Genomic DNA, 13,915 nt, shown 5'->3' with positions numbered 1-13,915 from the left:
GCTCTTTGTGAAGCATGTCAGAAGGGCAAGTTCTCCAAACCTGCATTCAAGTCTAAGAATGTTGTTTCTACCTCAAGGCCGTTAGAACTCTTGCACATTGATCTGTTTGGACCAGTCAAAACAGCATCTGTCAGAGGGAAGAAATATGGATTAGTCATCGTTGATGATTATAGCCGCTGGACATGGGTAAAGTTCTTGAAACACAAGGATGAGTCTCATTCAGTGTTCTTTGAATTCTGCACTCAGATTCAATCTGAGAAAGAGTGTAAAATCCTAAAGGTTAGAAGTGATCATGGTGGTGAATTTGAGAACAAATTCTTTGAGGAGCTCTTCAAAGAAAATGGTATTGCCCATGATTTCTCTTGTCCTAGAACTCCACAACAAAATGGAGTTGTAGAGCGAAAGAATAGGACTCTACAAGAAACGGCCAGAACCATGATCAATGAAACCAATATGGCTAAGCATTTTTGGGCAGAAGCAATAAACACGGCGTGTTATATTCAGAATAGAATCTCTATAAGACCTATTCTAAATAAGACTCCCTATGAATTGTGGAAGAACAGAAAGCCCAACATTTCATATTTCCATCCTTTTGGATGTGTATGTTTTATTCTGAATACTAAAGATCATCTTGGTAAGTTTGATTCTAAAGCACAAAAGTGTTTCCTTCTTGGATATTCTGAACGCTCTAAAGGCTACAGAGTATACAATACTGAAACATTGATTGTAGAAGAATCAATCAATATCAGGTTTGATGATAAGCTTGGTCTTGAAAAACCAAAGCAGTTTGAGAATTTTGCAGATTGTGATATTGATATATCAGAAGTTGAAGAACCAAGAAGCAAAGCTGCAGAAGCTGGCAGTCTCATAAGCAATGGATCAGAAGATCAAGTTGCTGCATCTTTAGAGAATCTGAGGATTTCTGAAGAGCCAACAGTTAGAAGATCACCTAGACTTGCATCAGCTCACTCAGAAGATGTGATTCTTGGGAAGAAAGATGATCCTATCAGAACCAGATCATTTCTTAAGAATGACAATCAGAAGCAGTGATCAGAATCAGAAGGCGTAAAGTCTATTCAAAATTTTACAGCTGTCACCTATTATCTGATGGTGAACACGTGTATGTACGGTTAGTACAAAGCGTGCAGTTGAAAAGACGCCGACCTAGGTAACTGTGTTAAATCATTTCATTTACTGTGTTCTCTCTCCTAATGTCATTTCTCATTAAATGCATAATGATTTTTTTTTAAACATTTAAATAACCCGCTTCATCTTCATTCCCTCTTTTTCTCTCTTTCTCTCTCTCTTGTGCATCCCCTTCGTTGCATTTTTTTTACAAACCCTAGTTTTTGATTTGATCTCAAAGCATAATCATCATGAACTCATCTTCTTGTTCATCGAATTCAAAAGAAAGGCTCACTTCTACACAGATCCTTCTACGCAAATATGAGTATGCTCCATTGAAAACATGCTTAATACCCACGAAAGAACTGGAAGTTCTATGTGAATCTGCTGTGGACATCAACAACCTAAAAGCAAATGGCTTTAAGTGTGATGCAAGAATCTTTGAGCAAGGATGGTCTAAGTATCTTGATAGATTGGTTGGTCCAATTTATCCTGAACTTGTGAAGGATTTCTGGGTACATGCAACGGTTACCCCAACTGCCATCATTTCATTCGTGCTAGGGCATGAAGTGGTTATCACTGAAAAGCTCATCAGGAAGCTGTAGAATCTGAATGATGAAGAAGGCACCTTAAGACCGTTTTATAAATTATGGGCTGAGATTATTCTGGGTTCCCTTCACCATAGAAAGAGGATGCTCTCCTCCTCCTACATCAGTCCGGATCACAAGTATACTCTTTTCTGCATTGGCAAAAAGACTGAGATCAACATCTCTCATATTATGTTTGAGAATCTGAAGACTTCTATCTTTGAGTCAAGAGAAGACGAAAGGGCGAAGTACCCTCATATTCCAAGAACGACTATTCCTTTTGGAAGAATGATTTCAGACATTCTGATTGAAAGCAAAGTGCTGGACTCCATCAGAAAACTCAATGCGTCCCATTTTCTTGGAGTAGTTCAAGGTCCCATTTTCAATGGTGTGGATTTGTTCAGACTGGAACTCATTCAAAATGTACCTTCTGTGTGCACAAGCTTTCCTGACATCCTGTCAAGAAGAGTTGATGTTGAAGGTTTTGCCTCTTTGTTTCAAAAAGAACTGCATCAGGTTGTCAAGCTTTACCTGGAAGATTGTGTTAGAAAGCAATCAGATATTGATCCTGCTTGGATCCGTGGCAGAGTACTTCCGTCCAAAGCTGATCTTCTGAAGAAGGATCAGAAGGAACTAAAGGCTAGGCTAAAAAGAAAATCCCGAGAAGATGAGGTTAAGAAAGCCAAGAAGTTGAGAGTCACCTATGATCCTGACAAGGTGGACTCTGAAGAACAAAGGGAGAAAAGGATCAGAGATTCCTTTCGCAGAACCAGATCTTCTTCTTCTGTACAAATCTCCAGGCAGGTTTTTACTCCACCTCCTTCTGTCCCTAAACCATCTTTCCAATCACCTCCATCTGAACCAAAATTAAACTTCACTTTACCAAATCCTTCTCCATCATCTTTCTCCTCTCCCATTCTAAACCCCACACCTCTAAGTATTCTTCCCCCAACTCCTTCTGATAAATCTTTCTCACCAATTCCCTTTACAAATACTCCATCCTCTTCTCAACCTATCCTTTCTGATATTTCATCCTCATCAATCATTCTCTCAGATATCCCTTCTTCCTCATCCACCGCACCTCCACCTTCTATATCCCATCCCTTACCTACCAGAAAATCCAAACCCTACTGTCTTCTCTATCCTAACTACAAATTCACCTTCAATCCGCCTGAACCTGAACCCTATACCTACCTGGAACTTTTCAGACATGAGGTGATTAGCAGTCTAGACCTTCTGAAGGATGCATTTCTAAATGGTCTGGATGATGTTTCTACAAGAAATCTCTGGAGAAGATTTCGCAAGGATTTTCAAGTAGAAGAAATGGGAGTACAAAAAAGACTAGTGGCTGCTGCCCCTGGTTACCCTGATTACCTTCTGGAGGATGATAATGGTATATACTACCATCCTCTCAGAAATTGTGTTGCTGCTGAGGAAAAGCCCTTTGTGGATGAATTGGAAGTAGCAAGATTGGCTGCTGCATTGGAAGCCAACCCTTGCAGGGAGATTGTGGTCTGGATACCTCAATATCCAGTTCTATTCGGGGATTTCAAGACCCTCTTTGACTTTCTGAGGGAAAACCCTTCTAAGGAAGACCCAAGCTTGGTCATTCCAGAAGTTGTTGACCCACCAGAAGTTGAAGGTCCTTCTGCCCCCAGAAATCTAGCTGCCATTCTTCAGGCACTTGAGAATGGAGATTCTGAGATTCCGGCTGCATAATATGAAGATGCTTCTATGCCAGAAGCAGATGCTAAAGATCATGTTGATGAAATCATTCCTGTTGAGGAAAATCCTGTAAATGATCTAACTATGGAAGCCACGGATCAGAATGCCATCCCTGTGGATAGAAGCTGTGAAGCTTCTTCTGATGAACCTTCCCGTCTTGCAAGGACTCTGGAAGTTCTTCAGAAGAACCAGGAAGAGAAAAGCTCAGTCAATGCTGAGTTTAGAGCTTTCATAGAGAAGCAGAATGAGCACAAAAATGGGGTTCAAGAGATGCTGGCCAAGATCTTGTCAAGGCTAGGGTCGTCTTAGATTGAGTCTTTGTTGTTTTTGTTTTTGCTTTTGCTGCATCTGTTTTGTGCATCTTGTCTTCCTTCTCTTCGTGTACTTCTGTACTTGTCTGTTTGAACTTAAATGAAAATCATTTTTTTTCTTCCGTGTGTTTCTTTTTGTTTTTATCTGAATCTTTTATGTTTTTGATGATATGACAAAAAGGGGGAGAAATATGTGATAAATGATTTGATTTAATCAGTTGCTTTACTAACAGAACTTGCAAAGTTCTATGCCTTAAGTTGTGTTGTTGGAGGAATCGAAGATTCAAGATCAACATAAGAAGCAACAAGATGAATCAAGTTCTTGGATTCTTGAAGCAAGCTGAGTGCTATGAAGTTTCAGAATCAGAAGCAAGAAGGAAGAATGTTCAGATATTCTGATGATAGAATATGATCTGAAACATTATGTCTATTTGTTCTGATACATTCTATATGGCTTATATGGCTCTGATACATATTATGTGTTCTGAAACATATTTTATGTTCTGATTCATTCATGCTGACTTTTGTCGTTTAGTTTTGTTCTGTAACATTTCAGGATGTAGAGATGCTCTGATGATGCTCTGGTACATTCAACAATGTTCTGATATAATCTAGCATGAAGTGATGAAAGAAGAAATTCAAGCTCTGAAGCTGTCCAAATGGAAGCAGGAATCAGAAGCTGTGAATGCTCTGGAGATCAAAGAAACTCAAGTTCTGAAGCTGTCCGATGGAAGCAAAAGTCAGAAGCTGTGAATGTTCTGAGGATCTAAAAGAAATTCAAAGTTCTGAAGTTGTCCGATGGAAGCAGAAGTCAGAAGCTGTGAATGTTCTGAAGATCAAAGAAATTCAAGTTCTGAAGCTGTCCGATGGAAGCAAAAGTCAGAAGCTGTGAATGTTCTGAGGATCTAAAAGAAATTCAATGTTCTGAAGCTGTCCTATGGAAGCAGAAATCAGAAGTCATGAATGTTCTAGTATTAATTTCAGGGGGAGATTATTCATCTCAGGGGGAGATTGTTAATCTCAGGGGGAGACATATTCACATGCTTATGCTATAGCTGTGTAATTTGTCTTTAGCCGTCTGCTCTTTCTGATCGCAAATTCATATCATTTATATATGTTTTTGTCATCATCAAAAAGGGGGAGATTGTTAGAACAAGATTTGTTCTGATCAATATTCTTAGTTTTGATGATAACAAGGATATGAATTTTGTGTGAGATAATGTGGTACTCTAATACATTGCAATTTCCCTTTCAGGAAATATATAGAAGTATGCACAAATCAGCGCTCAGAAGCTTTGTCTCAGAAGGTTCAGCATGCAACATCAGAACATGGTCTGGCAAGACATCAGAAGATGGTCAAGGCAGAATCAGAACATGGGTCTATGGAAGCATCAGAAGAACTTGAGATCAGAAGCAGAAGCACTGAAGTTCTTATGGTATCACGCTCAGAAGCACTTCAAGGTCAGAAGACGAGAAGATGCTATGCACCAAGCTGTTTGACTCTGATGATATTCAAATATTATATACACAAACATCAGATCAGAAGAAAGTACAGGTGGCAGGCTACGCTGACTGACAAAAGGAACGTTGAAAGCTATTAAAGGCAACGTCAGTAGACACAGCGTGAACAAGGCTCGAGGTAGTTGACAACGAACCAAGATAAAAATAACTGTGCATATTATTTTTATCGTTCAAGTTTTTAGACTACACTTATTCAAACCCCCCCTTTCTAAGTGTTTTTCTATCCTTCAAAGACCACAATGTATCCCTTAGCTACCATTGCACACCCACGACACTATATAGTATGTTCTTAATCTCTATTGGTAATTCTATTTGATATTTATAAATAAAAGTAGTTATAAAACACAATCACATAACTCTTTTATCTCCTCGTTTTGTTTAAACAACACATGCTACTTATGTGAATCCAAGACCTTATATATAGGCAACAGTTGAGGAATAATTTTAGATCAACCTTTTTTTAAAATTAATTAAAAAAATTGAAGGTTGAAATATTTGAAGGAATAAAAGTATTTAAATCTTTAAAATTTTACATAACTTGTTAGGGAATTTATATATTTTTAGAGAAAAAAAATCTTATTAGTCATTCAATATTAACACTATATATATATATATATATATATATATATATATATATATATATATATATATATATATATATATATATATATAAAATAAGTTTTTTTCTCATAATTAAAATTTTACCTTTTTTTCTAACCAAAAAAGTCAATTTATTTTGTTTTGAATATTACTTAAATTTTTAAATATACTATATACATTATCCACTAAATTTTTTATATTATTTTATTTTCTATTTTCTAAAATAGTTTCACTTTAAAATTTAACAAAATTTTCATGAAAATACATTTATTATTTTGATTGTGTCAAAAAGAAATTTCAATTAAATTTTTATTTTTATTTCTCCTTTTTGAAAAAATTAGTTTTTTTAATTTAGTATAAATATCTCAAAAAAGCACCTTTATTAATTTCATTCTATCAATTTTTAATTTTTTTTCATAATTTGTTTTTTAAGTTGGCATAATTTTTGCAACATAAAATAACTTAAATTTTCATTTTGTCCATTAAAATATTTTTAAAATATATTTTCTATCAACTAAACTAATTAATTTTAAATTTTAAATTAAGGCGCATTTTTAATGACACCTTTATCTACCATGGCCAACAAACGGAAGTAAAACCCTTGAACCAATTAGAGTAAAATCAATTATATATAATAGCTCATATTAAAAAAATATGCATTTGCTTAAAAGCTTATGCATTTCAACAAAATAGAATATCCTTTTCAACCATGGCCAACAAACGGAGGTAAAACTCTTGAACCAACTAGAGTAAAATCAATTATATGTATTAGTTCATATTTAAAAAAAATACATTTACTTAAAAGCATATGCATTTCAACGAAATAGAATATTTGTAATTAAGGTCAATAATAAGTTGAAGGGATTCATAATCATTTAGCAAAAAACAACAAAACAAAAACTGAATTCCTGAAATAATAAATATTAGATAACCTTTATACTAGGAAACATGGGTCCCCTAGATGCATGATACAGTTGGATTTGCAAAAAGCATATGATATGCTTAATTGGAAATCCTTAGACACCATCCTTCATGAGATAGGCATCCCTAATCATTTTGTGAAATGGATCATGAATGGAGTGAGCACTGTCACTTATAGGTACAATATCAATGGGGAGCATTCCAAATTGATGAAAGCAGATAGAGGTATAAGACAGGGTGATCCCATCTCACCCTATCTTTTTGTGATTGTAATGGAATATATGAGCAGGTTATTGTACCAAATGCAGCTGAATCCTAATTACAAGCATCATGCTAAATGTAAAAAGCTAGAGCTCACGCATTTGACTTTTGCAGATGACATTCTGCTTTTTTCAAGAGGTGGCGTTGGGTCTGTGAGACTTATGTACCAAACCTTGCAGGTATTTTCTAATTCAATTGGGCTAGTTGTGAATCCTCTAAAATGTCAGGTTTACATGGGAGCTATAGAGGAGACTACCAAGCAGCAAAACATGCAGGTGACAGGATTCAAAGAAGGAAAACTTCCTTTCAGATATCTTGGTGTGCCTCTAACATGTAAGAAACTGTCTGTGGCTCATTACCTACCCCTTGTTGAGAAAATTCTGAGCAGGTTACACCACTGGAGCTCTAGAATGTTGAGTTATGATGGCAGGGTTCAATAAGTGAAAGCTATAGGGTTTGCTATAGCCAACTACTGGATGCAGTGCTTTCCCATACCTAAAAGTGTCTTGCATAACATCCAAGCAGCTTGTAGAATTTTTATTTGGACTGGTGGAACTACTCCTAGCAGGAAGGCCCCAATCTCTTGGGATACATGTGCAAGCCTATGGATAAAGGAGGCCTAAACATTCTGAACTTAGAGATATGGAATACTATCACTATGATGAAGCTGCTTTGGGATCTGAATAGGAAAACTGACTGCCTATGGGTGAAATGGATGCACACCTATTTCTTAAAAGGTAAAGAGCTCATGAATATGGAGGTTACTACCAACAGTTCATGGATTAGCAAAGGCATTTTAAATGCTAGGCACGCGATTCACAGTGTGCAGCAGACCTGGGACAAGACTAAAGCTGGCAACAGGTTCAGAATGGGAGACTTTTATAAAGAGTTGCAGAGCCAAGAGCCCAATGTTGATTGATATACTTTGATCAAGAACAATATAGCCAGACCGCACGCAATCTTCTGTCTTTGGTTAGCCTGCCATAAGCGTCTTGCTACCAAAACAAGGCTGCACAAATTTGGAGTGATGATAGATCCTACCTGCTGCTTCTGTCCGAAGGAGGAGAACATTGAGCACCTATTTTTTGAGTGTGAGAGCATGAACTACATATGGAAGGCAGTGTTGCAATGGCTGCAAGTGCAGAGGCAACCTCGGCTACGGACAAATGAGATGAACTGGATCACAGAGTATTGCAGAGAAAAAGGAAAGAGGAGTGGGATAATGAGGAAGGCTATTGCTGAAACTATCTACTCTTGTTGGAAGCTTAGAAATGAAACTTGCTTTGGAAATACATATGATAAAGATATAATTGTAAATAATATTAAAGAGAACATTATTCATAGGGGTTGGAATAATAGTAAATAAAGAAAGTGCATAGCTAATCTCTTGTTATAGAGTTATGCTAGGTTGGATCATTAGTGATCACCTTTGTATTAATGGTTTTTGAATTAATCCAATTTTTTATTGATTCAAAAAATATTAGATAACCTCACCCTATAGTTCAAGTTGTCAAATACCACAAAAGTTCCATATTTGCAATTTTTTATCTTTGATATCTCACGTTTGTAAATAATTTCAACCAAGCACACCAATAGAAATACTGTTGAAGGTTCCATAAAGGAAATGAAAGAAACAGATAATAAATTTTAATTTTAATTTTTTTCATTATCTGTTCCCATCACTTTTGTAATGAAATCATCATTAATAGAGAAGATCGCAATGTATCCCTTAGCTACCATTGCACACCCAGGACACTACATAGTAACTTCTTAATCTCTATTGGTAATTCTATTTGATATTTATAAATAAAAGTAGTTATATAACACAATCACATAACTCTTTTATCTCCTCATTTTGTTTAAACAACACATGCTACTTATGTGAATCCAAGACCTTATATATAGGCAACAGTTGAGAAATAATTTTAGATCGACCTTTTTTTAATATTAATTAAAAAAATTAAAGATTGAAATATTTGAAGGCATAAAAGTATTTAAATCTTTAAAATTTTACATAGCTTGTTAGGGAATTTATCTATTTTTAGAGAAAAAAATCTTATTAGTCATTCAATATTAAGACTATATATATAAAATAAGTTTTTTTCTTGTAATATCCCGATCCTTCGACACCGATAATTATCATTTAAATGAGTAAATGGTAATTAGAGAGAAAGCATTGGTCTTATTCTCTATTAATCTAAAGAATGATTAATAACAAGAATTAGTGGAGTAGTTAGAATCACATGTGTTTAGTTGGGATGCAACCATATGGCATGATGGTAATTAACACTAAGTTGGAGGGCATCATGGGCACTAAAGAATAAATGCATGGAATATTAGGTCTTGTTTTGGTGAAGACCCATACTTGCCACTACCAAACCAAAATTTTGGGGAAAGAAGAGCTTAGAAGTTAGTGGGAGAAAGAAGAATCATGTTCATCTTTTCCATTTTCGTATTCCATGGAAGCCTCCACTAAATCAGGTATATCTCTCTGCTCGTAACTCCGATTGTAATGATTCTGGTCCCGTTGGATAGCTAACGAATTCCTCTTCGATTTGCACCTATAGTTCGCGTTCATAGCTTATGTTTTGAAGGAGAAAATTGAGCTTGAAGTTGGGACATACATGCTGATTGTGTGTTAAAGAGTTATGGGTCTTCACCAAAACAAGACCTAATATTCCATGCATTTATTTTTTAGTGCCCATGATGCCCTCCAACTTAGTGTTAATTACCATCATGCCATATGGTTGCATCCCAACTAAACACATGTGAACTTGAATCTTTGCTTGTCCTCAATCAAAGTAAAAACAAAAGCAAGAGTTTCTAAACCACCTTCACATGATTAACCAAATTTCTCAATGAAGTATAGGAGGCACATGGCTCTTTGAAGTTTGAACATCCAAGGATAAATGTCTTATGACTTCCTTTAGTACTTAGACATATTCATGAAACAAGTCTTCCACATAAAAACCATGTCAATCAATCCAAAGCACTAAACATGTTAATCATGAATCACACTTACCACACTATAAGTGAAAATGATGAGGTATGTTGATCTCTCACATGACAAATTTTGCTAACATCTAGATCAATTCATACTTTCATCCAAGCAAGATATGTTGATAAGCAAGAACATAGATCACTAAGGTCTTTTATGGTTGTAATGTGGCCAAGGTACCAAGGAAGTGTCATTTCTATGGATAATGGAAACAAAAGGTTGTTGATTAGAAGAGCATTCAAAGTTTTGACTCTTTTATCCAATACTTCTTATTTCTTCCTTTTGAAAACATTCTTTTATATCCTTTTCTTTTTCTTTCTTCATTTTCTAATTTTTTTCTTTTGATTCTCAAATCTTTTTCTTTTATTTTGAAGAAAGTCTTTTTCTCGTTTCTCCCCAACTTGAACAATACCTTACTTGCTTTGAATGCTCATTGAGATCTTTCAAAAGATATCATGGTTTCAAGGTTATATTCAAGGAAAAATAGAATCTATCATATATGAACTTTTTATGATTTTCAAAGCTATAGAACAATATCCACTAAGTGGTTTACCTAATGTATTGTTCAGTTCATTAATGATAGATTCATTGTCATAGGGCTCAAAAGGGGTTGCAAAAGATCACTCACTCACAAGGGACGATGAGGCTATATTTGGTTTAGTGGTTATGCTCAATTTCAAAGAATTGCCTTGATCCCTTCTATGTCTTTGCGATTACCAACATAAATGCAAGATTTAAGCATGAATCAAACGAGTTAAAACAAGAATTTGTCAGTCTCCTTAGCATATAGTGAACAATGGAAGGTTACCTCACTTTCTTGTTTTTAGAACTAAGTGATTCATATGAAAACATGTCATGGCATAGGTTTGTATGAACTGGTTTTATGCAGCCTGCTCATGTCATGTATATGCTAAATTCTAAGAAAGCATTTAAACATGTACCTTGGATAGTGCAATCTTTTCAACTCATGTCCTTCAACCTTGTTCTTTTGGTTTATGTGAAGTTGATCTTCCACTCTATGCTTCTTCTTTCAATTTATTATTAGAGGACCACAGCATTATGAATTGGTCATGAGTCATCTATTGCTCAAAAGTGAAAACACATAGAAATCGAAAATGAAGAAGATGCCATGATTGGAAAATATTTTTTTTTTCTAAACTTGCTGCGTTCGCTGTAGCGAAGCAGGGCTTCGCGTAGCGAACTCTGCATAATTCTGTTTTCTGCAGAATTTTCTTTGTGCTATGTCATGCCATTTCCTTCCTACTTACTATTAATTATGCATAAAGGAAATGAAAGCAATGAAAATTTGGGTTACCTCCCAACAAGTGCTTGTTTAACGTCATTTAGCTCGACGCCTGTTTCGAATAAACTTACGGTGGTTTGTATGAATTTGTCAGAACATCCTTCCCACCATCATTTGGCCTTTCTTTACCATTTATCTTTTTCAATATCAGGCCTTTTTCATCAGGAGCTTTAGCTTTGGAATAGCCATTCTCTTTGTGTTGAAACAATTTGAAGTTGACTTCTTCCTCTTTGTGCCTTATTTTCATCTTCCCTTCATCCACATCAATCATCATTCGAGATGCTTTTATGAAGGGACGACCTAAAATCAGAGGAATGTCTTCATCTTTGTTCATGCTTATTACCACAAAGTCAGTTGAAAATCGAAAACCATCCACTTTGACCATTACATCTTTCATTACACCAATTGGTTCTGTGGTTGATTTGTCAGCAAGTTGCAACTTCATTGTTGTAGGGTTCAAGTGAATATCTCCAATCTTTCTCATGGTGGATAATGGAAGAAGATTGACGCTTGATCCAAGATCAACTAAAGCGTTATTAACATAGATATTTCCAATGGTAACCGGTAAGGTAACTTTTCCAGGATCCGCATTGTTTTCTTCCTCCTCCCTACGTTTTCTTTTTTCTTGATTTTTATCTACCACGATACCTTTTGAATTCTCCCCAACTTTGTCTTGAACAATGTCATCGCCTTTCGTCATGATTGCATTACAAGTTTCCTTGGGATTAACTTGAGTAGTGGCAGAAAACGTACCTCTTTGTTGCTCACTTAGTTGCTTCGCAATTTGCCCAACTTGCGTTTCAAGATTTCTAATCGACGCATCGGTGTTCTTTTGGTTTGCCATGGACAATTGCATGAATTGATTCAAGGTATCCTCGATCTTTGAAAGCTTATCTGGCTGCGTGTAACTTTGGTACTGATTTGGTCGGTTTTGGCCATAGCTTGCGTTGTTGTTGTGTGGATAACCTTGATTGTACGAAACTTGCCTTTGTTGTTGATTTCCCATATATTTTACCTCTTCGTTGATCGGGGGACAGAAACCGGTTGGATGGTCACCTGTACAAAGTTCACAAAAGGCTACTTGTTGCGATGTGCTCGACGAACCGTGCATATCTTTGAGTTGTTGAGGAAGCTTGGAAAGCTGTTTTGTCAATTCCTCTACGGTTTGAGTGAGCAGTTTGTTTTGTGCTAGGATTGCATCATTTGTACCTAATTCCAAAACTCCAGGCTTCTTTTGTACGGTACCTCGATTGTGTTGAACTTGGTGATCTGTGAGAGCCATCCTATCAATGATTGAAATTGCTTCTGCTGCACTTTTTGCTATCAAGGAACCTCCAGCTGTTGCGTCAAGTAAAAGCTTCGGTTGAGGTAATAATCCATTACGGAAAATGTGAATTTGTGACATGTCATCGAAACGGTGGTTTGGACACTTCCGTAGCATGGATTTATAGCGTTCCCAGGCTTCACACAAAGTTTCATTTGAAAATTGGGTGAATGTGGCAATAGCTGTCTTTGCATCCATGAATCGGTTGTGAGAAAAGAACCTGCTAAGGAAGTTTCTCTCTAAAACATTCCAATTCGTCATGGTTTCCGTTGATTGATCGAGGTACCAATCCTTTGCTTTGCCGATCAAAGAGTGCGGAAATAGCCTCATGAATACCGCTTCTTCTTCAGCCTCTGGTGCACCTAATGTACCAGCTATTTCGTAGAATCGAGTGAGGTGAGTGTATGGATCTTCATGATCCAAACCTGCAAAAGGGTTAGCATAAATAATTTGCAGCAATCCTGTTTTCATCTCAGCTCGTCTTGCAGCTGGATTGTTGGTGAGATGGGCGAACCGCCTTGGGCTACTTTCACACGGACCGTTAACAACTTCAGCCATTGTTTCTTTTGATAAATCTGATGAGGAAGTTGATGTAAATGCTCCTTTTCTTTTCTGTTTGGATTTTTGTTTCTTCGTTTGCTTCTTGTTCTTTCGGATTGTTCTTTCGATCTCGGGATCAAAAAGAAGTTGCTCCTTTGAACTTTTTCCTCGAAGCATAAACAGAATTTTCTTCACCTATCCAAACACTTTAGCAAACGTTGCGAAAAACAGGAAAATATATACAATATATAACAAATGCATAAAGCTTAAAAGTATAGAAACGATTGCGATGTTTTAATATCTTAAACGCCAATCCCTGGCAACGGCGCCAATTTGATGTTGTAGAAAGTACAATTCAAATGTAAGTATTTTATATTATCGTATCCACAGGGATTGGAGCGATATCAAAACCGTTCAACAATTTCTATAGTTCTAAGCATAAATTTCAAGTTTGTTTGGTTGAAAGTTACGGAAAGTAAAAATGCGTAAATAACGAAAGATAAGTTTCAGAGGAAAAGACTTGTTGGGAATTGGTTTTCATCCACCAATTCAATATGTAAATCTTAGATCAGTTATACATAATGTATGCTTGTTTCAATATCATCACGTATTGCTCACAACAAAGTTCATGTCTAAACGTTTGTTGAGATTTCTACCTTATGGTTTAATCGACGATTTCTCAGTCTATTAAACGATACG

The 13,915-nt window shown here is 36.1% G+C and overlaps 1 protein-coding gene across 1 annotated transcript; it reads right to left on the bottom strand.

The window, feature by feature from the left end:
- Positions 1 to 11,419: 11,419 nt before the first annotated feature.
- LOC131620015 (uncharacterized) lies at positions 11,420 to 13,234 on the bottom strand. Its single transcript, XM_058891042.1, has one exon. The coding sequence runs from the start codon at positions 13,232 to 13,234 to the stop codon at positions 11,420 to 11,422; it is 1,815 nt and encodes a 604-aa protein (XP_058747025.1).
- Between the last annotated feature and the right edge of the window lie 681 nt (positions 13,235 to 13,915).

This window comes from Vicia villosa, linkage group LG7 (assembly GCF_029867415.1).
Source record: "Vicia villosa cultivar HV-30 ecotype Madison, WI linkage group LG7, Vvil1.0, whole genome shotgun sequence".
Taxonomy (NCBI): Eukaryota; Viridiplantae; Streptophyta; class Magnoliopsida; order Fabales; family Fabaceae; genus Vicia; species Vicia villosa.
This window is presented reverse-complemented; position numbering and strand designations above follow the sequence as displayed.

What these genes read in the sequence shown, in the direction of transcription:
- LOC131620015 (XM_058891042.1), bottom strand. Translation starts at nt 13,234, where the DNA reads ATGGCTGAAGTTGTTAACGGTCCGTGTGAAAGTAGCCCAAGGCGGTTC.